The 26,956-nt window shown below is 48.2% G+C and overlaps 13 protein-coding genes across 13 annotated transcripts; 5 read left to right on the forward strand and 8 right to left on the reverse strand.

The window, feature by feature from the left end:
• Positions 1-378: 378 nt before the first annotated feature.
• On the forward strand, positions 379-2,520 carry FMAN_16037 (uncharacterized protein; the record flags this gene model as incomplete). The annotated part of the gene is made up of 1 exon (XM_041825444.1): positions 379-2,520. One exon carries the CDS (start codon positions 379-381, stop codon positions 2,518-2,520), a length of 2,142 nt encoding a protein of 713 aa, XP_041677361.1.
• A 244-nt stretch (positions 2,521-2,764) lies between these two features.
• FMAN_02005 (uncharacterized protein) lies at positions 2,765-5,723 on the reverse strand (the record flags this gene model as incomplete). Its single annotated transcript, XM_041825455.1, has 3 exons — positions 2,765-4,690; positions 4,752-5,136; positions 5,293-5,723. 3 exons carry the CDS (start codon positions 5,721-5,723, stop codon positions 2,765-2,767), a joined length of 2,742 nt encoding a protein of 913 aa, XP_041677362.1.
• Positions 5,724-6,750: 1,027 nt separating this feature from the next.
• Positions 6,751-7,353, forward strand: FMAN_02006 (uncharacterized protein; the record flags this gene model as incomplete). Its single annotated transcript, XM_041825466.1, has 1 exon — positions 6,751-7,353. One exon carries the CDS (start codon positions 6,751-6,753, stop codon positions 7,351-7,353), a length of 603 nt encoding a protein of 200 aa, XP_041677363.1.
• A 116-nt stretch (positions 7,354-7,469) lies between these two features.
• On the reverse strand, positions 7,470-9,464 carry FMAN_02007 (uncharacterized protein; the record flags this gene model as incomplete). The annotated part of the gene is made up of 5 exons (XM_041825477.1): positions 7,470-8,184; positions 8,254-8,363; positions 8,421-8,738; positions 8,790-9,198; positions 9,304-9,464. The coding sequence occupies 5 exons, from the start codon at positions 9,462-9,464 to the stop codon at positions 7,470-7,472; spliced, it is 1,713 nt and encodes a 570-aa protein (XP_041677364.1).
• Positions 9,465-10,195: 731 nt separating this feature from the next.
• Positions 10,196-10,975, forward strand: FMAN_02008 (uncharacterized protein; the record flags this gene model as incomplete). Its single annotated transcript, XM_041825490.1, has 1 exon — positions 10,196-10,975. One exon carries the CDS (start codon positions 10,196-10,198, stop codon positions 10,973-10,975), a length of 780 nt encoding a protein of 259 aa, XP_041677365.1.
• Positions 10,976-11,206: 231 nt separating this feature from the next.
• On the reverse strand, positions 11,207-12,927 carry FMAN_02009 (uncharacterized protein; the record flags this gene model as incomplete). The annotated part of the gene is made up of 6 exons (XM_041825501.1): positions 11,207-11,299; positions 11,357-12,046; positions 12,095-12,312; positions 12,372-12,465; positions 12,516-12,666; positions 12,719-12,927. 6 exons carry the CDS (start codon positions 12,925-12,927, stop codon positions 11,207-11,209), a joined length of 1,455 nt encoding a protein of 484 aa, XP_041677366.1.
• A 690-nt stretch (positions 12,928-13,617) lies between these two features.
• Positions 13,618-15,328, forward strand: FMAN_02010 (uncharacterized protein; the record flags this gene model as incomplete). Its single annotated transcript, XM_041825512.1, has 3 exons — positions 13,618-13,713; positions 13,764-14,993; positions 15,041-15,328. 3 exons carry the CDS (start codon positions 13,618-13,620, stop codon positions 15,326-15,328), a joined length of 1,614 nt encoding a protein of 537 aa, XP_041677367.1.
• Positions 15,329-15,368: 40 nt separating this feature from the next.
• FMAN_02011 (uncharacterized protein) lies at positions 15,369-16,410 on the reverse strand (the record flags this gene model as incomplete). The annotated part of the gene is made up of 2 exons (XM_041825523.1): positions 15,369-16,322; positions 16,369-16,410. 2 exons carry the CDS (start codon positions 16,408-16,410, stop codon positions 15,369-15,371), a joined length of 996 nt encoding a protein of 331 aa, XP_041677368.1.
• Positions 16,411-17,484: 1,074 nt separating this feature from the next.
• Positions 17,485-18,380, reverse strand: FMAN_02012 (uncharacterized protein; the record flags this gene model as incomplete). The annotated part of the gene is made up of 2 exons (XM_041825534.1): positions 17,485-18,037; positions 18,085-18,380. 2 exons carry the CDS (start codon positions 18,378-18,380, stop codon positions 17,485-17,487), a joined length of 849 nt encoding a protein of 282 aa, XP_041677369.1.
• A 367-nt stretch (positions 18,381-18,747) lies between these two features.
• Positions 18,748-19,848, reverse strand: FMAN_02013 (putative amino acid aldolase or racemase; the record flags this gene model as incomplete). The annotated part of the gene is made up of 1 exon (XM_041825545.1): positions 18,748-19,848. The coding sequence occupies one exon, from the start codon at positions 19,846-19,848 to the stop codon at positions 18,748-18,750; it is 1,101 nt and encodes a 366-aa protein (XP_041677370.1).
• Positions 19,849-20,104: 256 nt separating this feature from the next.
• Positions 20,105-21,821, reverse strand: FMAN_02014 (uncharacterized protein; the record flags this gene model as incomplete). The annotated part of the gene is made up of 6 exons (XM_041825556.1): positions 20,105-20,417; positions 20,469-20,697; positions 20,749-21,130; positions 21,179-21,510; positions 21,557-21,619; positions 21,668-21,821. 6 exons carry the CDS (start codon positions 21,819-21,821, stop codon positions 20,105-20,107), a joined length of 1,473 nt encoding a protein of 490 aa, XP_041677371.1.
• Positions 21,822-22,365: 544 nt separating this feature from the next.
• On the forward strand, positions 22,366-23,425 carry FMAN_02015 (uncharacterized protein; the record flags this gene model as incomplete). Its single annotated transcript, XM_041825567.1, has 2 exons — positions 22,366-22,879; positions 22,932-23,425. The coding sequence occupies 2 exons, from the start codon at positions 22,366-22,368 to the stop codon at positions 23,423-23,425; spliced, it is 1,008 nt and encodes a 335-aa protein (XP_041677372.1).
• A 655-nt stretch (positions 23,426-24,080) lies between these two features.
• On the reverse strand, positions 24,081-26,057 carry FMAN_02016 (uncharacterized protein; the record flags this gene model as incomplete). The annotated part of the gene is made up of 5 exons (XM_041825578.1): positions 24,081-24,257; positions 24,310-24,653; positions 24,703-24,818; positions 24,872-25,919; positions 25,973-26,057. 5 exons carry the CDS (start codon positions 26,055-26,057, stop codon positions 24,081-24,083), a joined length of 1,770 nt encoding a protein of 589 aa, XP_041677373.1.
• Between the last annotated feature and the right edge of the window lie 899 nt (positions 26,058-26,956).

Consider the following 26,956-nt stretch of genomic DNA (forward strand, 5'->3'; position numbering starts at 1 on the left):
GCTTTAATCTTAATTAACTTAATTTCCCCTGAGTTAAGAAAACTTTACCAAGTGCCGTTCTATAAACTTAAATAATGAACACAAGTCCAGCTATATATTTATCGCTAGTCTCTGTTTATATAATATTTCCATTACCCTCGTTACTCCACTCTTCGAGATATGTTTTTTGGCAGCCTTCTTATAACCCTTCTCCTGTTTGAAGCTGTACACGCTTCTAGGCACCACCATGGATTGCATACCCATAGTCACCCCAGACGCTCAGCTGCTGACGGTTCGCGCATTAATGAAGGAGCATTGAAGCTCAGCTCAGATAACGTCTTTGTCAAAATCTCTCACGACCCACCTATCCTGGTTCCGTCCAGGGCAGATCACCCGCAAATGCCCGTTGGAGTGGATAACAAGAATAGTCCTATTCAAACCAACAAGTTCTATGCCAACTTCTTTGCCAACAACCAAGATAATGCTACATGGACTCACCCGTACTCGATCTGGCGGTCCAGCGACCCTGTCAAACAAGGCTATGGCTTGTCTATCTCTCATACGGATCGCGACGAATTTATCTACGGACCCGGAAATCCCGTAAAGTCTTTGGAAGATCCGGCGTTTCGGCAATCGATCGCTCTTTCAGCGCGAGAGTTGCAGAATGGAACAGTTTTGACCACGGACTCGCTAACAGCATTCTCTGCCAACGTGAAAATTGCGCCGAGGAGAGGTGCGAAGCCTCTTATATCGTTCCCCGTCGTACAGGGCATGGCTTTCGTCACTGCTGTCTACAGCAACGCCACTGTTGTTATTCAATCTCAAAAGCGGTTCTCGAATATCACCGATCTCCATCTGAGCTCTGCTGACCCTAGTTACTCGGTGTATGGTTGGAGTGTCCGGTTGGGTGATGGGTCGAGTTGGTTGATCTACCTTACTCCCGCTTGCTTGTCTGACAGACCGACCCTTCAAATGATTGACAAAGGAACGATCTTGGGTCCAAAAGGCTTTTCTGGAACAGTCCAAGTTGCCAAGAATCCTGCAGGAGCAGCCGGTATCGACATCTTCAACAGAGCTGCTGGAGTCTACCCAGTCGGTGCCACCATCTCGGGCACTGTTTCCGGCCGCACTGGCATCTATACCCTGGCCTGGACGAAGAGGGGTATAGAGAAACGGACATTGCTCATGTTTGCTCTGCCGCATCACGTTGCTTCATTTAATACAGAGACCGCGAGGGGTCTCACCAACATCACGTTGGCCAGCACAACCAAGGGAATTGCCACTGCTGTACTCGCAGACGAGTTCTCTATGGTGGAGCATGAACTTCCTACTGACATTGGATTCGATCCATGGTCACCGCGTCTAGGATCCGCGGGATCTAAGGGCTCCGCAGCAACAGTATCTCAGGATGCCAAAGCGGCAATCATCAAGGCTGCAAAGGTCGAGCTGGCTCGGGATATCACAAAGCTTACCAATCTGACATCAAAGTACTATGGTGGAATTGCCTTTTCGGTCTACGCGAGAGCCTTGTATGCTGTCCATAACATTGCTGGAGACACGTCGTTCACGGCTAGTTCCCTTGCAAAACTTGAAGCTGCCTTTGACAGGTACGTCAAGAACGAAGAACCAAATCCCTTATGCTACGATGACGTGTGGAAGGGCCTTGTCTCTTCTGCGTCCTATGACAATAAGGACTCTTCAATCGACTTCGGCAACACATACTACAACGACCATAACTTCCACTATGGCTACTATGTGTATACTGCCGCAATCATTGCGCACTTCAGCCCCTCTTGGCTGAGCAAGAACGGCGGAGTGAACAAGGTTTGGGTCAACAATCTCATCCGTGACTGGTCTAACCCATCGGCCGAAGACCCTTTCTTTCCCTTTTCACGATCCTTCGACTGGTTCCACGGCCACAGCTGGGCCCGGGGCGTCCTTGAGGCCCCTGACGGCAAGGATCAAGAGTCTTCAGCCGAAGACGCCTTTTCGACCTACGCCATCAAGATGTGGGGTAAAGTCACTGGTGACGCCAACCTTGAGGCCCGTGGAAATCTTCAACTTGCAGTGACGGCGCGCAGTCTACAGTCGTATTTCCTCCTGGCAAGCGATAACGACGTTCAACCAGCCAAATTTATTGGGAATCGCGCGACGGGCATCCTCTGGGACAGAAAGATCAATCACACGACATACTTTGGCGACGAGATTGCTTATATCCAGGGCATCCACATGCTTCCAATTGTGCCGAGCAGCGCTTACGTCCGCAAACCAACTTTTGTACGTGAAGAATGGGATCAGTATTTCGCCGGCAACAAGTCTGGATCGCTGAGCAGCGGCGGTTTCGCGGGTCATATCTATGTAAATCTCGCGATTGCAGACAAGGCCGGGGCCATTGAGAGTTATGCCTTCTTCAGGAATCAGACTACCGATAGTCCCTACCTCAGTGGGTCGAGCCTGACTTGGGATCTGGCGTATACGGCGGCGTTGGGCGGAAGTTTGACATCTAACGTGTCTGTCAATTCAACGCGTCTTTGGGTCTGAGAAGTACACTGAACTGTGTGGTATAAACCACGGGCAAGCGACTCAAGGGGAAGAAATATCGCAAAAGCTCCAGAGTTAAGCAAGCTGGTGGGCATCTCCAGTAACAATCACTCCGGCAAATCTCCTAGATGTGGCGTAAGACTTTAGTAGAACTACTCGCGGGGTTATAACCATAGGATTGTTATAAAACTCCAGATATCTAAGTCCTCATGTCCTGACTTCAAGAGAGCAGAATGACTATGTGCTATTGTATCAAGCAACCACCCTCCGTCTTCTGCGGCCTGCTCTCCATTAACCGTAGCAGTGTCGAAGCCTGCAACTCACCAAATATCGCCACAAGAACATCTTGCATGCTCCCCAAATAGTTCAAATCTGTTGTGCTGAAACAATCGGACTCTGCTCCATAGTCTATAAGTAGTTTGCTGACTTCAAACCACTCTTTGATAGACACGGGCGTTGCTTCTGGGCGGTTCACCGACTCCCAGCAGGATATCAGGAACAGTGCCCAGACAGTTCGATCTTGGTGAGAATATACGATCTGGTTTGGGTTTGCTTTGTGCTCTAGTAATAGCTTAACCATGGACCTATCGATGTTTGGCTCATCGCGTTGTGAGTGATATGGAACTTGTATCGGTGTGACTCTGCGAGGCCGCAGAGCGTAGTCGAGCAGCGGCCGACCACTTTTCGACGGAAGGCCTCCATAGGCCCCCAGTATCCCTCTCACGTATTTCACCAGCCGTGCTTGTATGGCCAAAGAGATCCAGTTATAATGATGCCCCTCGTTGTATTCATCCAGCCCTCGAGGTGCCGGTGGGTCTCTGGCATGTGTCCAATGATTTCTCACGGTCTTGGACATCTTCATGAGCGTGCTGTTAACTGCATCCACCTGATCCAATATCTCCGCCACTGGAGAGAGAGGCTGGTCCTTATAGAGTTCGTGCTTTTCTGCCTCCCGCGCGTAGTAGAGAAGCTCGTCTACCAGACCGATCATGCTGTTGTACTGTTGTTTGGTGTTGAGGTTATGCTGGTGCTGTTTCTTCAGGAAGAACAAAAAGATGCGACAGAGGGATATCGGTGGGACGAACTGAGTGCTTAATACGGCCTCTAGCTGACGAATATACTGGTCTCTGAGAAAGTCTCTAACAGTTCGATGCAGGAAGTCGACGGGCTGTTGCAGGAACACCGGATGTTCGCAGCTATCAACCACGAGGAGGTCACTGCAACGTAGGTGTATCTTTTCTTTCCACTCTTTCCCGACCTGAGCAACAGTCGCAGGTTCAAGTGGACCAATTTCTGCTTTCACCGCATAATCTTCGTCTTCGATCTCCTCATCCAGAAGATAGAATGCGTATAGCGGAAGAGGCTGGACTTCGAAAACGGTAACAAGAAATGTCCTCGCCATTTCTTTTCGGAATACAGGGTCGACTCGATGAATAATGTGCTCAAAATACTTTTCCAGGTCCTTCGGGAAATCTTGGACGATTTCGCAAAGCTTCCGTATGGTCTCGTTCCCTCGCACTGCGAGTTTCAGGTCTCTTGTAACCAGATGAACCCAGAGCCAGACCCCCTTGGCATCTTCTGTTATTTGGTCGAGCAGAAGCTTCCCGGATGGGTCTACTTGGAGCTGCTGTAGGTCCACATGCTCTCCAAGGGCGTCTGCCACATAGAGTCGCATATCGTCCATCGTGAGGTCCTGCATCTTTAGAGAATACTTGTTTGACCAAAGATTCTGTTCGAAAAAGGAACGAGGTCGACTGGATACACAAACCTTGATATGGGGAGATTCGGAGATCGACTTGATCAGTTGGCCTATGCCCTCTTCACTGCCGTCATATTCATCCAGACCATCTATAAAGAAGCAAAACTTGACCGAAGAAGCTGTTTCCAGTTTCACCTTGTTGAAAAGTAATAGTAATTCGTCAAAGTCCCATAGTTCGTAGTCGAGACGATCGCGATCAACGAGTGAAACGAGGCTAGGAATCTGCCTCATGACTTGGTAAAGGAGGGATTGAAGCAGTCCTATTTGAGACTTTTGCATTTCGAATCCTTGATTCCAAAAGAAATAGCTTGCCCGGCAAAGCTTTGTAGCTCCGGCCCATTGTTTCAAGCTCTGAATGGTTGTCTCATGCTCGAATGCGAACTTCATCAATGTCGACTTTCCGCTGCCAGGCTGATCAGAAAAGTGTTTAGTGCGTGCTCTTCTCTGAGTCATGATTGGCACTAAAACCTACCAAGCCACTGATAGAATAGATCTCATTCGTCTCGGATGAAAGCCAGTGCAGAAATGATGTTTTACTCGGATCATGAAGCCAAGCAAGTGTGCGGGCGGCAGCATCGTCGATCTTGTCCCATCGTTTTCTGATTTCATGGAAGTAGAGACTTTTCAAGATGCGAATTTGTTTCTCACAAGTTTGTCTTTCATTCTCGAGACTCTCAATCTTGCTTCGAAGGCTTGTGACCTGGCCCTTGAACTCAATAAAGTCGTGGCTGGCCTGTTGCGAGGCAGCCAATATCTCTTCTTGTATGGCGTCAAATCTCACCGACTGCTCAATTTTGTATGACAAATGTTCCTCTCGCATTGCTTCCAAAGTTTTAACTGTCTCTGAATGGTTTTTACTGCACAAGGACTTGATTAGCATTGAGACTTAACCTGAACGTGATGATGCCAAGCAATCTGATGTTCAAGTGTACTTAGCGATAGAGAAAGATAAGGTAGGAAATGGAAGCAAAGGGTATAATGGAATTAACATGCTAGACATGGGTATTACCTACTTTCGAATTAGTAGGGCAAGTGCTTCTTTCACGGCTTTTTCATGATTCATCAGCCGTTCCTGTAATCTTTTCAGGTCAGGCTGCGATGCAAGCAGCCCGAAAACCACGCGCGGATGCTCCAAGAATCTCAGTTTCGCACCAGATCGTATAGAGACCTTTTCCGCGATGGCCTTTATGTCATCTGCTGTCTTCCGACAGGCTCCCCCGGTCTTCAAGATACGGAGCTCGGCTGAAGTGAGTCTTTTCTGCGATTTGAGAACCGTGAGCCTATCCTCCAAATCCGCAATGTCATCGGCTTGCTGAAGAAGCTCCCGGATTTCTTGAGGTGTGCCATCGGTAGCTGCGTGGACCTTCTGCACGGCTGAAACAAATACGGCGGAGAACTCGATGAAGGTCAAAATGCTGGCGGTAAGTCCGATTATTTCCGCCATTACAAAAGGGTCGGAGGGTTGAGGACTTATGGTACAATCCTGCTTCAAAGCAGGCGGGGGCAGGTGAGATGATAGCCGCCCAACATTGCATATCACGTGCTTAGTTTAGCCCAATCAGGGAAATCTGTCCTCGGTCAGCATTTCTTGGGTCCTTTATCTTTTATCTATATTCCATTTTCCCATATACCAGTCGATCTTAGCCCTATGTTAATTTATGAAGCCGCCACTTATTAGTGCGTGTTTACACCACTAACTATCCACCTTCTTATTATAGCGCTGTCGAAATTGGCCATTCATAGCAACTAGGTGGCCAGTAGGTGCCTGAAGCCACCAGGTACCCATCTCACTGTTTGCTGCGCTGCTGCGTACTAATAAAAGAAAGACAAGAACCGCTATGGAGCCTCTTCGGGGAGAGGGTCTTGATCAAAGGAATATCAATGTAGAGGGGAATCCAGAAGCACCTCTGCTTGGCCAGGGTATCAACAGGCGAACCCCATTCCGACAAAGTGATAACCCTTTAATCCGGTTACCAACAAGAGCGATAATAGCGACATGGTTTGCTCTCACCATCCTGTCACTACTCCTTTCTGGCCTCTTTCTGGTGTATTTCTCTATCGAAGAGGGGTTTAATTTGGCATTCTTCTTTGGCGCAAGTGCCGTGTTTCTAATTCTGACTGGTATCGGAACAGTTGTCAGGAGCCAGAGGTGATGAACAGGATTTCTCTGCCGACTTTAAAATCTACAGAGGGAAAGCTTGACATAATGTCATGTTTCGAATAATCATGTCAGGCCGCTTACTCCATTTCGTTTCGTTCAAGACGTCATCGCTTCTGGCTGATATCATGTGACTGATTGGTAAGAGACCAGGACGTCAACCCCTCATCTCTACGCATGTACTCAGTTCCCTGTCAGCCGTTAGTATGTTTCAAGCTTAGAAACCATATTAAAAGCTCTTTCTAAGCATTCTTGATCCAATTTGCCCCTCTATTTAGTCTCACTTATTTGTCTCTTGAGTCTACCGTTCATAATGCCTCAACTTCCCGCCCGGCAAGGTTTAGCTCTCCCACTAAAGCAGGGCCAGAGTCTCCAAGTCATCAATACGCATGGAAAACAAGTGATCGACTTTTGGGCTTTCAACCCCAAAGATGACCGTGAATACCTCTCGATGAGTCACACTCGAGCAATGCTTTCAAGCATCTCCTTGCGCAAGGGAAGCAAGTTATACAGTTCTCGTCGCAAATCCATCTTGACACTTGTCGATGACACGACCCCAGGTATCCACGACCTGCTCTTCCCCGCTTGCCACGCTGAGCGCTATCGCCAATTGGGTGCTGTAGGGTATCATGACAGCTGCCACGACAACATGCACAAAGCACTGAAAGAGTTTCCTGATATCAAGGTTAGGGACGATTGGGTCCCTGATCCGCTGAACCTGTTTATGAATGTGGCCGTGGACCATCATGGCGGGATTGATATTCGTGCTCCTACCAGCGACAAAGGCCAGTATGTCATTTTGAGAGCCGAGGCCGATTTAGTTGTCATTATGAGCGCGTGTCCTCAAGATATGGTCAATGTCAACGGTGAGGGGCCTGCAGATTGCGAGTATCGTGTTCTTGAGGGATCTAGATAAAATTCGATGTTGCGAAAAGGCTTGCCTTGAGTGGCTTTTGTAAATCATTCATTTTTCCCTAGTGTACTACACAAACGCGTGGTGGATTTATCCAAATTCGCAAAGTTTAACATTTCTTAGATACCAAATTCTCCCTCAATGAACGTCCCATGTGGCCCCAAAGCATAGACCTGTGGCATATCGGCACGAGCAACCTCCTTGAATGTCTTGGCGTCGATGGCGACAAGAACGCTATGAGTAGCCTCGCGATTGATGACGATGGTGAGCACGATGCCGTCGTCCTCGTCTTTAGCTCCTGGACGTTGGATAAAAATAGGCTCGCAAGGCGCACTCTCCCCATTCTCCGGCCACCATTCCTTGAAGGTTCCAGTCTCCCAGTCACACTTGGTAACATGACTGAGAAAACTGCAATGCACCGCTTTCAAGCCGTTTCCTAAGCGACCAATGGGTACACTGGTACCGGGGGATGGTCCACCATGGCCCGAGATGCCGTAGACATAACGATAGCCATGGACCATGGAAGCGCTCTTGGCAATCCGCGGCAGCTCTAGGAATGTGCCTCCGATTGCAGCCTTGGTTGTAGCTTGCGTGAATGTGGTAGCATCGGCTTTTCCTACGCTTTCAAGCTCGTAGCGTACCAAAACACCGTCTTGGAATGGCGCACTAGGATCTAGGACGTTGCTGAGGTGATAGTCGTTATAAGGGACGCGATCTGTATATGCACAGAGATCAATGTGGATATTAACCTCGTTTGTACGGGGATCGATATAATCGTAACCATTTACGGAATGAAAGAACATGATGTTATCTGGAAGATTGTATGAAGCAATGCTAAATTGTAGAGTTAGAATTCCTAGTATGTATACTTGTGTAGATGGATAGGGTGCGAGCTGCACTTACTGTTTCCCAGTGATCTTGTCGAGTACGTAGAATTCGGTCGGGCTGTCAGGCTCATAGATCATAGATTGGAGGAATCCCTGAGTAGTATCCGACAAGTCCATGGAGATAGGCTACATAGAGAGTGGTGAATAGGGCTGTTTAAACTGCAGTATAGTAGGTTTTCTCACGTTGCGAATGAATATAACATAGTTGCTAGACATGGCCATTGAATGGACATAGCATGGCCTGCAAGCAGGGAGGGGAGTCTTCCACAACAGTTTGGAAGGGTTTGACTTGATGTCGAGCGCAAATATCGATAAGACGCCAGTTTTAGGGTTGATGAGGTAGTTGAATTCCTCACCTCTGTGCCGGTCTTTGAGAATATGGGAGCAGATACCGAATCCTTCGAGCTCGGGATCAATAGCGGCATAAGTGAGCATGCGCTTGGGCTCTAGCGTTTTTCCATCAACGACTTGGAGCATGTTGAAGTCGGTGGAGACGAGAATCTATGGACGATTAATACCCTGACAACCAAGACTAAAAATGGTACATGTTACCTCTTCTTTCTCCGGCCTCTGCGATGGTGTGCCTTTGTCATATGGATTTCCGTTTGTAGGAATATGGAAACTTCTGCGAGGTAGAATGTTGACGTTGAACTCATCAGGGCCAACATGGCCCTTGGGGATCCAGACGGATTGTTGAGCACCAAGAAGTGCCGAGCAAGGATCTTGAGCGTCCTTGAGCGGCGTGTTGGCATTCAAACCCCCCATCAAAGTTTGCAAAAAGCCATTCTTCTTGGCCTTCCTCACCACACCCTCAGCGGTGTTGCGGCTGGTGTAGTAAACGCGGCCGTCTTCCATACGGAATTTATGGAGCATAGCCATTCCGTCAAACCAGTGTTGCAATACTGCATTAGGCTTTGAGCCGTCCTCGGATAGAGGAACGACAAAACGGCCAACACCCATGCTATATATCGATGCGTTAGCTGAGAACTCATGTTGACTGTTTGTGATGCAAGCCGTGTCTCATGTCCCGAGATTGAAGAACCAATTGAGGGGTGAATTGACGAACCGAATGAAACTGCCATTGACCCAATCAGGCCAAACTCCTGAGGTTTTACACTCTACCTCATTGGGAGTTTCGCATACTCCCTGAAGGTAGGGCGGCAGGTACTTCAGCTTATCCTCAGTCACAAAGTAGGGCTGTTCCTTTACTCGAGACGTAGTCGACATGGTGAAGAATGACGAGCGGGATGGTATGAAAATGTTTGCTGGTTTTCTACTTAGTAGCTCACGTCAATTGTTGTTCAGTCTTCTTTCTATCAACCCAAACCATTAAGACGAGCTTTTATATTTCAATCTTGACATATGAAGACTGCTGCTTCAACTTGAGCTGGGGCATTCTCGGGACGCCATGCATTAGAATATGACAAGTCGTTGGGCTCTTTACAATCCAAGACGGGGCACTCTCGGTAAGCTACCCGCATAATATGAAGTTTGAGACTTATTGGCATCAGTTGGCATACAAACTGATTAGTTTAGCCTAGCCATCTGTATGTAAATTCGGAAGTGCAACAACTTCCGAAACCTCCGATGACATAAGACAACTTGACTTCCTCGTAGAGTTAATAAGTACGCTATTCCACATCAAGACAGTCTACTTAACGAGAAATCTAAACATAGGTCTCATGTTAGCCAATTGAACTTACCGCCTTTCAATACAATTCGTGTAACAGGACGATTTTGTGGTACCCAAAACAGTCAATCTGACTACCACTTGAATTCATCTACATCTAACTTTCGCTTATTTTTCAACTTCCTTCATTCCTGACTACGAGACCGAAACCCGCAGCTACGTCAAAGCAAGCAGTACTACAAGAGAAAGAATGAATCCTCATGATTTTAACCACAATACCAGTCAAGAAAAAAGAAGTGACATTTTTTTACTTTTACATGCAGCCGAGATGGGAGATTTGGCTACCGTCACCAGACTGTTGACATCATCGGGCAATCAATTTGTTGACCTAAACTGTCGGGATGATACCGGTGCTACTGCGCTTTCACGTGCTGCAAGGATGGGTCGCACAGAGGTTGTGAGATATCTACTCTCGTGCCCTGACGTACATGTGAACTGTGCTGATCACTTTGGCTGGACACCGCTATCTTGGAGTGCACGATACGGAGACCACGACGTAGTGCAGCTGCTGCTAGCCTACCTGGACATAGCGGCTGATCGCGCTGATGAGAACGGAATGACTCCTCTGATGTTTGCATCACGGAAAGGACATGCTGAGACTGTGCGTCGTCTGCTCGACTCAAACCGAGTTGGCATAAACCTGCGCGATAATGACGGTCGTACTGCATTATCCCACACGGCCGAAAATGACTGGGCGTGCGGTGCAGTGACGCTGCTAATCGAATATCCCACTGTTGAAGTTGATGCGAAGGATCATTCTGGGTGTTCGCCTCTATCTTGGGCAGCTCAAGGAGGTTCAGCGACCAATGTCCGTATATTATTGCAGCGCTCTGACGTGAATCCAGACTCTATGGATTGCGAACAGCGGTCACCTTTGTACTGGGCCGTGGAAAGGGCAGCGGCGGAAGTCGTGGGCTTGTTACTCAGCAACGATAGAGTCAATCCTGAAGCAGCCACTGTTTTTGGGGATACGCCAGTTATGTTAGCTGAGATTCTAGGGCAAGAGCACATTTTGGATCTATTTCGGGAGAAAGTTAGCCAACGGTAACAAATCCCCGCTTATAGCTCCCGACAAAGATACGCATCCTGTGATAATTTTCGAGTGACTTAAATTAGATTTTTAAAATCACTAGCAAGCTCTCTTACTACATTTGTGGAAAGGGCGAGGTTTTGGTGAGTTTACCGAGGTCCTAGCCTGTAATTCAATTCCCTGTTCCCCGTCATGATCCGGTTAGACGCTGCATCTCACTGCAAGAACACCGTTGGAGTTTCAGTCTTCTCACCCTTTCAAACCCATTTGGCTGGTATCGTAGCCATTCTCCTCCAGATAAGCCTTGAACCGAACATCCTCCTCTTCGAGCGTCTGAGGATGCTGCATGACATGTTAGTACTGGCTAAATCGATCGATGGATCTGAAGAAGCGACTTACATTTGGAATCAAGAACCAAACGCAAAGAACTCCAACTACTGAGATAGCACTGCCGATGAGAAAGACAACTTGCTGACCCTTGAGCTTGTCGTCAAAGCTGACAAGGCACTTACTCAGCGCCTGGGTGCCAACCGCAGCACCAACCTTGCCGATCGCTGCAGCAAATCCGAGAAAGTGGCCTCTAAGCGGAGTTGGAAAGCTTTCGCTGCTGACCAGGAAATTACAATCTCCGGGACCTACCGACAAAAAGGTTTGGAAAAGTCCATAGAGCGTAACAAAGGCTGGGAAGGCTGAGGGGCTGTTGAGAGGATACATGGTGCCTCCAATAACAAAGCCGAACACGCAGACTATAGACCAGCCTAAGGCATAAGTTTGACGTCGGCCAATGCGGTCCATCAGCAAGGCTCCGATGAATGCACCTGGAAGTGCAAAGAAGTTAATCAGTGCTGACCAGCCAATGGACTCTTGCATGGTCTGGTTATTCGAGAAGCCCGCGACTAGAGTTGGTGCCAAGAGGTTGAAGGGGTAGACCACGGCATCGTAGAGGAACCAGGCAGAGCAGCACCCGAGAAGAGGTTTCCAGTAATACTTGATGGCAAGCTTGTACGGTATCTTGTGCTGAATGGCATGCTTCTGGTATTGAGTAGAATCCATCAAACGAAGGCGGAAGAAGAAGATGCCAAGTGGGAGCTTATAGAAGTGAGCCAAGAGGTATCAGTTGATGGGGAGAAGACTTACAATGATGCCGATACCAAAACAGATGCGCCAGATTCCATCATGGGGAACACCTTTGTATGCTGCAATGACGATGAGCGATACAATACTCGAGGCCACGAAACCGGAGATGATGGCGGCGTTTGTCGCGACAGCGACCAGCATGCCACGCCGCTTTCGCATAGCCTCAGTACTATCGGCGCATTCTACGGCTTGAGAAGTGCACACGGTATACTCACCACCTAAACAGTCAACAACCTATCATATAGTCGACGATATTGTGATGCTCAAAAGGACGTACCTGCTCCAACACCAGCGACACCACGGCCAATGACCATCATCCAAAACATACCCTCAACGGTAACACCGTGCGCTGCAGTGGCAATAACGATACCCTGTGCCCTTTCATCAGACTTTGCTACGTGGAAAAGACAGATATACATACCAGAACCAAGAATAGAGTTGTCAGGTAGATTCCAACACGTCGTCCGAACCGGTCAATGCAGAGTCCAAAGAGGAGCATGCCGAAGATGTCACCAATGAGGATGGAGTTGGACAACCTGGCCTTGACTTCGGCCGTCATCTGCTTTGGATACCTGCAGTTGATCAGTCACCCGAGTATCAGATGAACAACAGTATATAACGTACAGCTTGGCTAGAACAGTGTTCATGTATCCGATGATCTGGATGTTGTAGCCGTCCGAGAAGAGAGCAACTCCCTGAACCAAGACGTCGAGCTGACCAGGCGTACGCTGGACGGCTCCGTCTGCCTCGGTCTCAGCAGAGATGCTTTCATCTGAGGATACTACAGCGGTCTTGTCCGTAGGCGTCTCGTTCTTGGTGCCGTTATCCGACATGACTGGATCTCAAAGTCTGCAGGGCAGGTAAAACTGTCAACAGTATTGAGCGACTACCGAATTTATAGGTAAGGCAGTATCTAGGTCTTATATAAAGTCCTTATTTTCTCCACTGCAACGTCGTTCCTCGACGCTTGCGAGTTTGTCGGCAGTATCAAAGTCCCCACTGAATGATCCGGACCATATCTCGTTAAAAGATCCATAGTATTATATGAACGGATAAAATCATACCCAAAGTTCTCCGACATTACTACGAGTAATAGCATCCGTCGACGACTTGGACATTGTCTCCAAGCACGTGGCTTCGGCCAACCCAGACAATCGGGCCTGAGGTGCCGGCGATAGTGGAGCCTCAAGCCGTTGGTAGCGCCGTGTAGATATCTTGGCCCGGCAGTTGGGTTCCGTATAAAGTGGATCGTCGATCGCACGTGGCCTAGGTAAGCTTATCGAAAAGGCAAGATTCAGGTTAACTTTGATTAACTTCAGTTTTGATGTAACGAAGGATTGCGGGGTCCACTTTACTATAAAATAGTATCATTGCTCTGAATCAAGATCCTTGACCACCGGGTGGATAGTGAGAAAAGAACGGGCGGAGCCGCATCCTTTCACTGTGACAAGACATTCGTGTTTAACCCATATCTTCCCCCATAGACAGAGGGAGGCTTTGAGAAGATAATCTGGAGCGAAATCATGGAAAACTCATCGTTGGTGATAAGGGTACTTGACGCTGTAATTGGAGCTGCGTCACTTACGTTGCGCTATACGTCAATTCTGTTTGTCCGGTTTGTAAGTTCGTTTATCGCAATAACCGATGAAGACCTGTTGACATAAACCAGCACCCGGTAGGAAAGCGATATCTAGATCGCATTTATGGTAGTTTTGCCATATTCCTGCTTGCATTCTGCGTAGAGTTAGCTCTGCTCAAATACAACAATCTCCGGTTGAAGAGACGTCCAGTCTCCGCCCCAGTGCTGGCTATCGTTGATAGACGCAGACCTTTATTCACGTTTAGCAGCTTCCTCGTCAATGTGGCATGCCTTGTTGCTGTTCTCGACTTTCTTTTCAGAGGCCATTTTCTTCATCAAAGTGCCGAACTGTCCTTCTCTCAGGTCGGCTATGTGGATCACTCGACGGCTCGGATTGTATTGATGGCTCCCATCTCTGATCATGTTCAGATCACAGTCACGTCGGTCTCTGTCGATCAAGGCGAGATCCCGATACCCCAATCAGTCTTTTTAGATGAACACTCGGATTATGTCGGGACAGTCCTGATAAAAGGTCTCAAGCCCAACACTTCTCACACATACTCAACCAATGCAAGTCATACTGGGTCGTTTCGAACTTTATCTCAACCTGGCAGTGGCCTGAAGCGCTGGAGTCTAGTTTCTTCAAGCTGCATCAAGCCGTTCTACCCGTACAACCCTTTGGATCATGGTCTCCGAATCAAGGGACTTGAACATCTGAGCCAATACCTTTCCGGGAGTCCAGTCGATATGGTACTGTTTCTGGGCGACTTTATCTATATCGATCTCCCCATGCCGCTCGGCTGGGATGCTGACGCATACTCGGCGGCATATAGCCAGGTATATGCCTCCCCTTCCTGGTCCTCGCGACTCCGTGCAATCCCTTGGATACATGTCTATGATGATCATGAGATTATAAATGACTGGGCATGGAATGACACGGGGATTTATAAGACGGCCATGCAACCATTCTGGAACTACCATGGAAACGCGAACCCGCCGTCAGAGTATGGTGCAGACAAGACCTACTACACCTTTCGATACCAAGGCGTAGCATTCTTTGTCTTGGATACCAGGAGATATCGATCGGATAACGCGATGGTTGATAGCCCAGAGAAAACCATGCTTGGGGCATCACAGCTTACTGCGCTAAAGGAGTGGCTCACAGCAGAGTCTGATTGGAAAGTAGTAGTCAGCAGCGTGCCTTTTACAAGAAATTGGAGAGGCCCAGACTCAACAGACAGTTGGTCGGGATTTCTCTGGGAGCGGGATTCAATCTTGGATATCATGAAGCAGAATGGTGGCGCTGTTATTCTCAGCGGTGTAAGTTTTCTTGTCAGACACCAAAAGGTGAAGCTAACATAGCCTAGGACCGCCATGAACACGCTACGACGATGTTCCCGGCAAAGGCGAAGGGTGACAAACCAGTTATTGAGTTCTCCACTTCCCCGTTGAACCAATTTTATGAACCGTTTGACAGGTTTCATAAGGAGATTGAGGAGACTGATGTGTCGATTTACTCACATCCCTGGGGTACTTCGAAATTCGGAAAGGTCACGTTTGACACCTCACAATCAGGCAGGCTGCTTGTCCATTATGATCTGGTTATAGACGGTGTTAAAATATGGGAGTATGACTGGGAGGCTCGACGATATTAAACATTTTATTTTATAGATAAAAAACTAAATGCATATAAGGTTACTGAATAACTGTAGACCAGTCTTCACTTCTGATATACTCCTCCATCGATGTGAGCGGGACTTTAACCCCAAGCTGGTCTGGACGCAACACTGCTGGATCCCCACCAGACAGGCCAAACTCATGGAAGTAATCGAAAGCATCCCCAATTTCGTTAGCAAAATCCTCCGGAACATCTTCGAACAATTCGTCTCGCGAAATTTCCTTATACGACGCCTTCACTCCATTAACACGCCCCCATATCTCCACCCATTTTGGCAAGGTCATCTCCTCCGAGACGCCCAGAATATGTTTCTTAGGTGGTAGGTCAACCAATGCCTTGACAAAGCTACCTGTATCCCGCTCTGTGACGATGAAAGGCATCTTGAAATCCGACGGCGTGTTTCTGGACACTAGGTAACTACCGTCCGGCTGAAGCTTGGGGCCTAGCTTGTCAAAAAGCTTCCAGACTGTGACGTAATGCCCAATAGTCACGGTGCTCATTCTAGCTGCTACTTCCGGAAAGCGTTCTTCAGTAGCTTTGATCATTGCGGCTTTGCTGTCGAAATGGTAGACCTTTGTGTACTTCCCACCACTCCATTTGGTGGCATGGCTAAGTGTCGACATGACGAAGCGCTCCAGAGTCTTGATGACCGAGGGGTCCGCTGCTGCTTCTGCAATTCTAATGCCTTGGGCGACTTCTCGATCGTAAGAGTACTCGAGCTTTGTCCGGTCCTTGGTTATATCGGGCTGGGCCATTGCCTGCTGTAGATGGGTGAAGAAGTCTGTGTTGGAGAAGATGACGTGAGCACCCTTGAATGCCTGAATCAATGATTGCTTGTCATCGAGATCGCCTTGAACGATCTCGACGCCCTCGGACTTGAGACGATTCGCAGACTCTCCTTCGGGATTCCGTGTGACACCACGGACATTCCACCCGGGGAGCTGGAGGAATGTTTGAGCCACAGATCCTCCCTGATGCATGTTAGAAAATTGTCGCTCGAGTTAGCAGTTTTCATACCTGAGCCCCAGTAACCCCTATGATAACAATGTTCTTGGACATGGCTTTGATAGATTGCTTTTGATGCTTATGGTGCTATGCGTTAGGGAGAATTGTAGTTGAAGTCTTCTCATTCATGTCGCCAGACAGCGCTTTATATTTGTTCTTATCCATCGCGCAACTAAACCACTCTAGGATCGATACTATATTACAAATAGTTTAATATGCTCGTCCGTCGTCAAAGTCCGTAGCTGTTGCTCATAACCCACAATTCTATGTTGATCCGCCGTAAAAGTCCGTGATTATTCTATTAACTTGAATCGACACAGCCTAATTGGATAGTCGTCATCAGTAATGAATCAGCGGCACAGCAGAATTTCCAGAAGGATTGTACAATGTCCGCTCGGCATAAGAATTTGTCCGCAGCCCGGATGTCGTTTAGTCAGCGTAAGCATCGCTAAGTAGGTAGGTAGGTTATGTTTCTGTGTACTATCAAGTCATCACGCGACTCACGATACATTCAGGTGCCTTTGCAATAAATTCTACATCGTGCTAGAAGTATTCAATTTAAATAAGCTAAAGTTATGAAGCATTAGCTAAGTGGTGCGGTTTTGCCATTATTGGTAGTCTTTGACCGCTTCACATGTGAACCACTATTATGCAGTTTCAATTTAGTCTGGGCGCTTAATATTTGCGCCAGTGCGACAATTCGGATCTTTTTCGGTCAGGAATCGACAGAATCCCGTGGTGAACATGCTACGGAACCAAATTGTTCGGGCGGACTACCCAATCACCCTCACTACGCAAGCGCGCGGAAATCCGGATACCACTATTAGCGCTTGATTACCCTAGCAGGCTAATTGATGTAACTTGCGACAATAGATGGTGTCTCGGCAATGACACCGCCAACAAAGTCAAACTGCCGTGTTATTTTGCGCGTTTTATGCTATAGAAGGCCAAGCCCTGGCTAATGTTTTGTTGTTTGGCGGTCGCGTACACCAGCAGTCGACAGTTTCGTTTGCAGGCGAGATGGAAGCACCTTTAAATCTAGCAGTACAGGATGTGAACTAAAATATTATGAGGTGCTATGTTTTTTTGGTGTTTTAATTATGTAATACTATTAACCCCAACTCTGCTTTATTTATACCTAACATGACTTACACTTTCTGACGGTAGCTCCGCCGGAATCATAGCCTCGTGACTATCAAGCTCCCATGGGTGCAGTTGCGGCTGCATCTGAGGTTCCTTAGCCTCGTCTCCCCGAGCTGCAGCCGCCATATTTGCCTGCTTAGCCCTCCTCGCTCGAAGCACAAACCAGCCAAGAACAGCCAATCCAGCAAGAACTGCAACTCCAACGCCAGCACCAATGCCTGCCTTCGCTCCAGTGCTCAATCCCCCATTATCTGATGAAGAATCACTCGAGGAAGTTCCTGTAGAGGAAGAACTTGTTTCTGTCGCGCTGCCCGTTGCAGAAGTCCTTGCCCCAGTCGTGGTGGATGCGAAATCGGAGGAATGCCATCGGATGGGAATACCAATGGCATTAGCTGCAGCTCCACTAACAGTAGTCCTCTTCCAATCTCCTCCGACAACTGATTCGGAAACTATCACCTCGACCGTGCGTGGGATCGCGATGGTGCAAAGATCAGTGCTGTACCAAGGCCAGCCCGTCTCTGTTTGACAACTAAATGAACTGTACTATTGTCAGCTCGCCCCGTCAACAGCCATTGGTTTTCGTACCTCGGACAACACGTCGCTCTCGTCTCGCCGCCGACTGTCGAACTACACGCGACTTCGAATCCGCTGGGACATATACCAGGGGAGTAATAAAACGTTGAACCGAGTTCCATGCTACTGGGAAAGCAGTTTGCGTCGCTCCCTGAGGGACCCAGCTGCATATAGGTGCACGCGCTAGGCGCACCGGTGCCGCCTTCTAGGCATGTGAGCTCAGTGCCTGTGTATCTGTACTTGTAATACTGAAAGCATGACTTGGCGGGTGTGAAGGTCGTTGTGAGGGCTGGAACTTGTGTTGTCATGGTTGCTGACGGTGAGTGTCCACGCGCAAATGCGTGATCGACTTGAGCGGGGATGACAGAGGAAGAAAGATTTGGCAATAGATGCCCCTTGCGACGAAAATAAAATGACGCCTGATCCTTCGACCAACGAGGCGTTGTTAGACAGGGGTGATTATTGGGTGAGATGCAGGTCGGGTTTCAACCAACATCGTTGACTAACTCACACCCTTGTTGGGCGGTTAAAAAGCGAATCAGGTGGGCTTCGGGTAATCACAAAAAGTTGAATCTCCTACAGATGCCTGGATTTTGATCACTGATCAATTCTTCCATAAAGCCCAGACAGCCAATTTTGCAATATCACATTTATTTCTCTTGCTAGCTAATTGCCTTATTGGACCTTTCCTCTCGAGTCAACCGGCCAAATCTCCTCGATTATCCCTTTCCGATAAGCATAGTAAAAGTCATGAAGATTGACCGTCGGGTCAATATGACTTGGAATCATCTCAACCCTATCGCCAACATCAAGCGCTGGTGTACCCTCTTCCCACGTCAAAGCTCCATGCTCATCGCCTAGTTGAAAGTAGCTGTATCTCTGATCCTTGCACTCAGCAAGGCCACTATCCGTTGTCAGAGACTTGAGGCCAGTGTCGATAGTGACCTGTCGCTCTCCTTGTTTGCTGACAACTGTTGCGAGAAAGGATAGACTATGAGAGTAGTATGTTCCAATGGCGTTGCGGTAGTCGGTGTCCATGAAGATGAAAGACCCAGGCTGGAGTTCTGTCACGCCGGGTACGGTTGCGCAAAAGTCTGCTGTGCCTGTTCCGCCTGTTGTCACGACTTCAATGTTGAAGCCCTCGTTCTTGAGTGCTTGGGCAGTATTAGTGAGAATCTTCATCGATTCAAGGCACTGCTTCTTTCGGTCCTCAAAGTCGGGAAGATGTTGAAGATGTCCCTCATAGCCTTGCACTCCAATGAGTCGCATGTGTTTCAGACTGCTGATATGTTTTGCTAGCGGTAGAGCTCCTTCGGGCTGGGTTCCTGTGCGATGTAATCCAACATCCAAGTCTATCAAGACTGAGATAGGGTCCTCAATTCTTGACTCTCCCAGCGCGTCGTTGATGGCTGTAGCAGCTCTCTCATCGTCCACCACAATTCTGATCTCTCGATGCTTTCTGAACAGCTCAACTAGTCTCTTGACTTTGGCCGGTCCGACGATCTCGCAAGTGATGAGAAGGTCCGTGAAGCCAGCGGCGGCAATTGCCTCGGCCTCACTCAGCTTGGCGACGCAACCGCCTTTTGCACCAGCAGCGACGAGCTTCTTGGCCACGATAGCGCTCTTGCTGGTCTTGAGATGGGGTCGAATGTTACGACCAGTTGGAAGCAGCCGGTCCATAAGTTTCTTGATGTTGGCCTCCATGACATCGAGGTCGACGATCATGGAGGGCGTGTCGAGCGAGTCGAGGCTGTCGCCTACTTTGGGAGAGTACATGATGGCGGTGATGATGACGGAAATGATACGGCAGACAAACAAACAATGTTGATAACTCGTACAGCACTTGAGATACCTCTCGGCTTCAATTCTGGCCTCCTTTGTTTATCGTTATCTCCAAGACCAGGATCGTCAGTTCAAAGGTAACGTAGTACAATACAGACACAACACAGTGCGTTATTTTCCCCCGCTTCTCCCAAATCCGCTGCGGGGTGCTGATCTTGCCCTGTTGCAGCCCAAACCCACTAACTCTCCCTCACAGAAACCAGCGAAACTCGGGAACCGCTGGCCCATCGCGCAGACGCTTCGTCGGTACATCAGCAGCCGTAGTCTTTCTCCCTGCTCTACGATTCCTCCGCATGTTATCAAACACCATATACCCACCAAGGAGACCCGCAATGAGGCATCCACATGCGCCGAAACAAGCAGTCGTGATAAGAGCTGTGGGGTATTTGGGTTTTTCGTTCTCGCGGAAGATGTTGCTTGATACGAGACCCATGAGATTGGCGAGCGGGACGCCGACTGATGTGAGGACTACCCTACGGCCCTCATGGGCAATATTATTATTACTTGATACATGTTAGGCGTGAACTGACTTCATTGTAGAGGTTGAAACTTACTACCATGTTGATAGGAGGACGGAGGGAGCTGATGTTCCCCAGACCATCATGAAGCATGCATAGTACGCCAATTGTAATTGAGCTTGGACGTCGGAGATGGCGGCATAGATGATGAAGCCGATGAACGTGAGAGCGAATCCGAGCATGATGAACGGGAAGCGAATGCGTAGAAAATCAGAGCTGAAGGCCAGAATGAGAAGCATCACAGCACCACCAACATTTGGCGCGACTAACATATCGCATCAGTAAAAGAAGATACGCGCAATGCAAATTGACCTACCAGTGTAAAGATTCGTCTTGACAGGCCCATATCCCAGTCGCTGGATAATCTGAGGCATAAACAGCGCAACCGATTGAATCGGTACACCAAGGCAAATCTCAATCAGCAAAAAGCAATACGTCGTCGGATACGTAAAGATCTTGATCGAATCCTTGAAGTTGAACTTTTCCTGCACGACAGATGAAGAATCCACTTGCATCCGATGAAAAGCCAGCGCCTTTTCTTCTTCGCCGAGAAACTTGGCTTGAGCTGCACTGCGAGGGAGGTACCAGAATGCAAAGATTGAGAAGAGCACTGAAGCTGAGCCTTCAATGATGAAGAGATATCGCCAGACGAATATTTTGGAGTCGATTTGAAAGACGCCAAATGATAAAAGACCGCTCTGTCGTCGTTAGCCACAGATCTCGTCTTGAGAGCAATTGAAACATACAAAAGCATTCGCGATGTTGGACGCAGCGTAGAATACTGCCAGACGACGCGCAAGTTCGCCTCTTCGATAAAACGTAGTCAGATAATAAATCACCAACGGAAAGAAGCCCGACTCCGCCATGCCAAGAAAGAAGCGCAGCGCAAACATGCCACCAAAGTTTTGCGTACAAGCAGCAAGCAGAGTCATGGATCCAAACGTAAACATGAGAATGGGGAGGACTCGCGCCGGACCGTACTTCTTGCCGATGATGGCGGTGGGAGGAGCGAAGATGACATAGGGCACGAAGAAGATTGATACGAGGAGGTTGTATTGGTTTGGCTTGAAGTTGAGATCTGTCGCGGTTTAGCTTGTGACATGATAGGTAGCTGGATGGCTTACCGTCGCTGAGACCGACGGTTTGGGCGTTGCCTAGGTTGCCTTTGTCAAGAGCGTTAAAGAGATCTGTAGATGGTTAGACGAGTTGGTGAACTGTGAGGTGAAGGGTCTTACACATGATGGCCAGAACGGGCATCAATCGGACGTCAAACTTGCGACAGAGTTGACGCTCGGCGATATGGTCAACCTCAAGGACTGTCTCTTCACCAGTGCCTTCGGCGTAGGTATCGTCGATGATGCCATCATCTTTGTGATCTTTGGTGTCCATGGCGTCGAATTGTCTGTTGATGGCGGCCCAAATTGACTACGACTTGTTTACTGATGCCACCGAAAAGCCTCCAGCTGAAGTAACAGAAGTGGCAGTTCACACTTTTGTATAATGTCTGATACCAAGTTTGTTATCTCAACCTGGCATGAGACTGGTTATGCGGGGGAGGCGAGATACAGGTTGCAAGGGCTTAGATTCGGAGGTTACATACTCAAAGGACCTATCAAGATAGCGATACCCTGCAATCATGATTGCAGCTGACTCGAAACACAGTGTTACCGTCATAAGCGTAGGTTACCATCTCACACGAGGTTGGTGCTCCCTCCATGTAACGTAGAGCGACGATCCGACCCAGTGCAAGCTACCACCACGGACTGTAGAGGTTCCACCGGATGCCCGATTTCGGAAACCCGCGCAAAAGGGCCGGTGCGAAATAAACCTCCGAAGCTTAAAGACACCATCGTCACTCACAACAGCCATCGGCGTATTTTGAGTCATCGACTCAACCACAAGTTATTTCCAGATTACGGCACAGTTTTACAACATGAGCAATCAACCGCCTTATCCCCTACACGAGTCAGTCATTGACAGGATTGACCCCGAATATGCAGCGTTTTACAACAAGCACATCTTCGACAAGCAACAAGTGCACCTCCAACCAGTAGAAGCGTCACGAAGCAGTGGCATCCTCATTCCAGGCAGTGGTCCTCTTCAGCCTGTCGCAAGTACAATCGACTACGCCATCAACCGTAAAGAGAGCGAAGGACCTAATGTCAGGGTTCGATGCTTCACGCCAATTGGCGACAAGCCAGAACATGGATGGCCTGTGTGTATTTACTACCATGGTGGCGGTTGGGTTCTCGGCACGATAGACACTGAGAATGTCATCGCGTCACATCTTTGTGCGAGAGGCAAATGTGTCGTCGTGGCTGTTGATTACAGGCTGGCGCCCGAGGACCCGTTCCCTGCGGCGGTGCATGATTCTTGGGAGGCTGTTCTTTGGGTCATGAGCGAGGGTAAAGATATTCTTGGACTGGATAGTTCAAAATTGGCGACTGGTAAGAATGGCTCGATCATCAAGCGGCTATTTATACTAATTGAATGATACAGGCGGTTCTTCTGCTGGCGCCAATTTGGCTGCTATAATGTGTCAACGAGCAGCTGATCGAGGATCCCCCAAGTTCTCCCTCCAACTCCTCTCCGTTCCTGTGATGGACAACACAGCTGATATAACCAACAACATCTCATGGAAAGAAAACCAGTACTCCCCAGCCCTTCCAGCTCCCAAAATGCTCTGGTACCGGAACCACTATCTCCCCAATAAGGAGGACTGGGCTCATCCCGAAGCTAGTCCACTCTTCTGGAACGGAGACTTTTCAAAGTTGCCGCCTGCTTGTTTTGTCGTCGGTGAACTGGATGTACTCAGGTCGGAGGGTGAGCAGTTTGCAAAGAAGCTGCGAGATGCTGGTGTCAAGGCGGAGCTGAATGTCATGAAGGGCCAGCCTCATCCGTTTATTGCGATGGACGCGGTGCTTGAAGCTGGGTCGAGAGCCATCACCCTGTTTTGCGATGCGTTGTATAAAACCATGTATGAAAAATGGTGACTGGAATAGATGCAGTGGCGAACTGCCCCGAGAAGGATTCGATGCGAGACAGAGCAATTGAATTGTCCCAGTGTCGATCAGCATTTAGTTGTCTTTCTTCTCGTTGAACCTGTAGTGGCAACTATAAGAAATATAACACTTGCACCCAAGAAGAATGCCATGTTGAAGTTCTCTCTGATGTTGAGATAGACCAACGCGCCACCGAGTGACAATAGGAAGAACATTAAATATGACCGAGTGGTTATTCCCGCATCTGATTCAAGACTCGTTTCTGGGATTGGTTCCATAGTGGCTGCAGGCATTGTTGAATCTGATAGCTCTCGTTGCGCTGACAGGAAGATTTCCAAACTTAATCGGTTGATGTTTGCTTTATTAACAGGATGAAAACTCAACATATATAGAGTGGCATGTAGTCAGGATATGGAGAGGAAAAAGCTCCTCTTTATGTGACGGTAGACATTATAATTTTGAAAACAAACTTTGCATTTTGACGCATCATCTTGGGCAGCCGCAAAATTCAATCGCCTCGAAATGTACTATTTCTATTTAGTAGAGTTTCTATTAAACCTTTTTCCTTACTCATAATACAGCTAACGTGACACATTCCCATAAGCCTAAGTATCAATTACGGCGTGGCAGGCTATTACTAACCTGATCATCGTTCGCGAGGCACTAGCCGCCCTTTAGTCACCTCCCACCATTTCTCAACTGCCCGACGGGTAGCCTTGTTCGAACAGTGCATTTTATACTTCAGCTTACTACTATCTCTCCCCTCATTATCGGTAAAAACAACTAGATAATCAGTTCTACTAAAGGGATCAAGTGTCGCAGCCTACACCAATGTAAGTATTGAGAATACTACCCTTCCACTTCTTGTGGCTTACATGTATGCTGATTCTGTTCCCTAATCTCTTCTGGTTGTTGAGAAATCGATTGAGACTCGGGTAAAAGCCCTGGAGGTCATGTGTCCAGCCAAGATGACCATTCTCAAAGCCATAAGAGACGAGGAACGAGCTGCCGTATCCAAAACATACTGTCTTGACGGTGCAGTTATTGTGTTTGATCGTCCTTGAGAATTTCTCTGAGCAGTTGTAGATGCGAAATTCTTTCCATTTAGTGTAGTAATGGTAGCTGGGGCCAAGTGCACACAACTTGACGGCATCAAGGCCGTAGGACTTGATGCTCTTGGCTAGGAAGGGGTAGTATCGTTCAAACCCCGCAGACCATCCTTTGCTGTTAGTCAATATTGCAATGTGTTGGTTCTCTTGATGTCTTACTCCAGTAATTATTATCGTAACGAGCGATCCATGCTGTTCTTTGGTCGCTCACAGCAATTAAGCACCCTAGATCCATACGCTTCCCGTTATGGAATTCCTGGAGTTCCACCTCGTTGCTTTTATTCGTGTTATTAGCCATTGCGTCGCAACTTGGAGCAAACTTACTTACCAACTCCAGCAAAGTGGGCTTTGCAATATGTAGAAGGACTTGCTTATAGATACAGATACTCCAATCTTAGCAGCAGGGATATCTCCCTCTCCTGCCTCCGGACGCTGTCCAGGCAGTCCTGGGTCAGCTTCTTGAGTACTAGTCGATGCTTTTGAGCCCGGCTTTCCTTGCCGTTGCTTCTGCCGGTTCTCTAACTCCACTTTCTCCTTGTTCAGTTTGATCTCCTCCAATGCCATCAGCCTAAAGTTGGTCTCATACTCAGTCTGTACTTCTCTCATCTCCTTGGTCATTTCTGCAACGCGCAAGTCTCGCTTGGCGACGAGATTCTCCATAGTAATCTTTAGGGCTCTGGCGCTCTCTTCGGCTCTTTTTATCAAGACCGCATATCTGTCACTCTCTTCTTGTAGAGCCTCCTCCGTGTCGACATCGTGTTCTTTCTTTGCCTCTTTTATCAGTGCTTGAAGGTCCTGGCGTTCTTTTGTTAACTTCTGTCGCTCTTTTAGAAGCTCGCTCTTGAGTCCTTGGCCGGCAGAAGTCTCGTCCAGGCTCTTTCCTTCGTCGACCATCTGTTTCTGAAGATCGGTGGCTATGGGCGCATTGTGGCCGGCCAACGAGAGTATGATCTCTCTAGCAGATTCCGCCGTGTTGTTGTATCGATGAATAGAACTGCCCTTTGAGAGCATCCAGCCCCAGAATTCCGGAGTGTCTTTAAGCTCTTGCTCACGCTTAGTAGCCTTCTCTGCAGGAACTATATCCCACATAGTACTCGCCAAGACTACCTTCTTCAGCGCATCTTCACCGCATAGCTCTTTGAATGTGACTAAGTTCTTCTTAGCTGAGCCTTGCATTCGAACATCGGATATTCGGTGGAGATAGATTATGCCGTGAAGACGAATCTTGTGCTTGTAAGAGTCTGTGAGCCAAGCAGCAATCTCGCTGAGGACCTCGGTATCACTTCTGCCAGTGTCATCAAAGCCGGGCGTGTCGATGAGATATACAGTAAAGTCGGATGTAACCTCGTACGGATAGACATCGACAAAAGATGTGCCTACTATACGTGAGTCCGAATTCGTTGGGAGAGAAAGTTTTTTGTTAACAAACATGATACCATGTCGTGGCCGATTGTAGCAGACTTGTCGGTGCATTTCGATATAAATGAGCTCTTTCCTGAGCCAGTTATACCCATCAGGGCGATAAAGGCATCATTTGGTCTTTAAGAATTAGCAACGCAATTTTGGTTGTATTCACAGATGACTTGCTCACCGAGGGGCATGTCCGCTACGAAAGCTCTTAGGAACAGGGTCCAATGACCCCGCTGTCACTGGACTGGGTAATATGTTCGGGCCTGTCATGTCAGGCGGCTAACTGCGCTCTGTAAAGTCTTTGGGTAATTGATGCCAGCCTTCGCAATCTGTTGAGGGTAACTTTGCGCCGCAAGCTTATGGACTGAACAAGGTGTTTGCCTGTCGCGATGGCTCTTGAGGCCTGTTTAACGGAGCATGGCATGAAACTAACTGCGGGAGACCTTTGCTCATATGGCTTAGCCACACGGCCATCGGGTAGTCAACTGCCAAGAAGAGGGTCACATAGGCTGCGCCATGTCAGCATTGGGTTTCCCTGCAGCCAATATGCAGCCAGCTTTCCTTAGTTAGCCGAGCGCGGATACGCTTTAAAAGATCTGTATGGCTGCATTTAACAATGCAAGTACGAGGAAGGCAGTCAAATAACTTCTTTAGACTCAGAGAATACTTACTATTCTATTTTTTTGTCTCTTCTTTTTTTTGGCAAGCGTTGCGATTAATTTCACCTCTACGGCAGAAAATTGTCAAGTACCAGCTAACCATTCTCGGGCTTGTGACCGACGTGCATATGCACACTTCCTTGGTTGAATCACACAATCACATACTGCACATTATCTTTGTGGGCCAGGTGGCTACTGCACAGCCATTGGCAAACCCCCTCAAAGATTGACTCATTAGTGAGGCACTTTCGAGGGCGTTCTTAATCAGGCTGTGCCATGACTGGAGTCAGTTCGACCTTCATCTGGGCCAGCATCTTGCGCATCCCATTCCCTCTATAGATGTT

The sequence above is a fragment of the Fusarium mangiferae genome (genome assembly GCF_900044065.1).
Source record: "Fusarium mangiferae strain MRC7560 genome assembly, contig: FMAN_scaffold001, whole genome shotgun sequence".
NCBI lineage: Eukaryota > Fungi > Ascomycota > Sordariomycetes > Hypocreales > Nectriaceae > Fusarium > Fusarium mangiferae.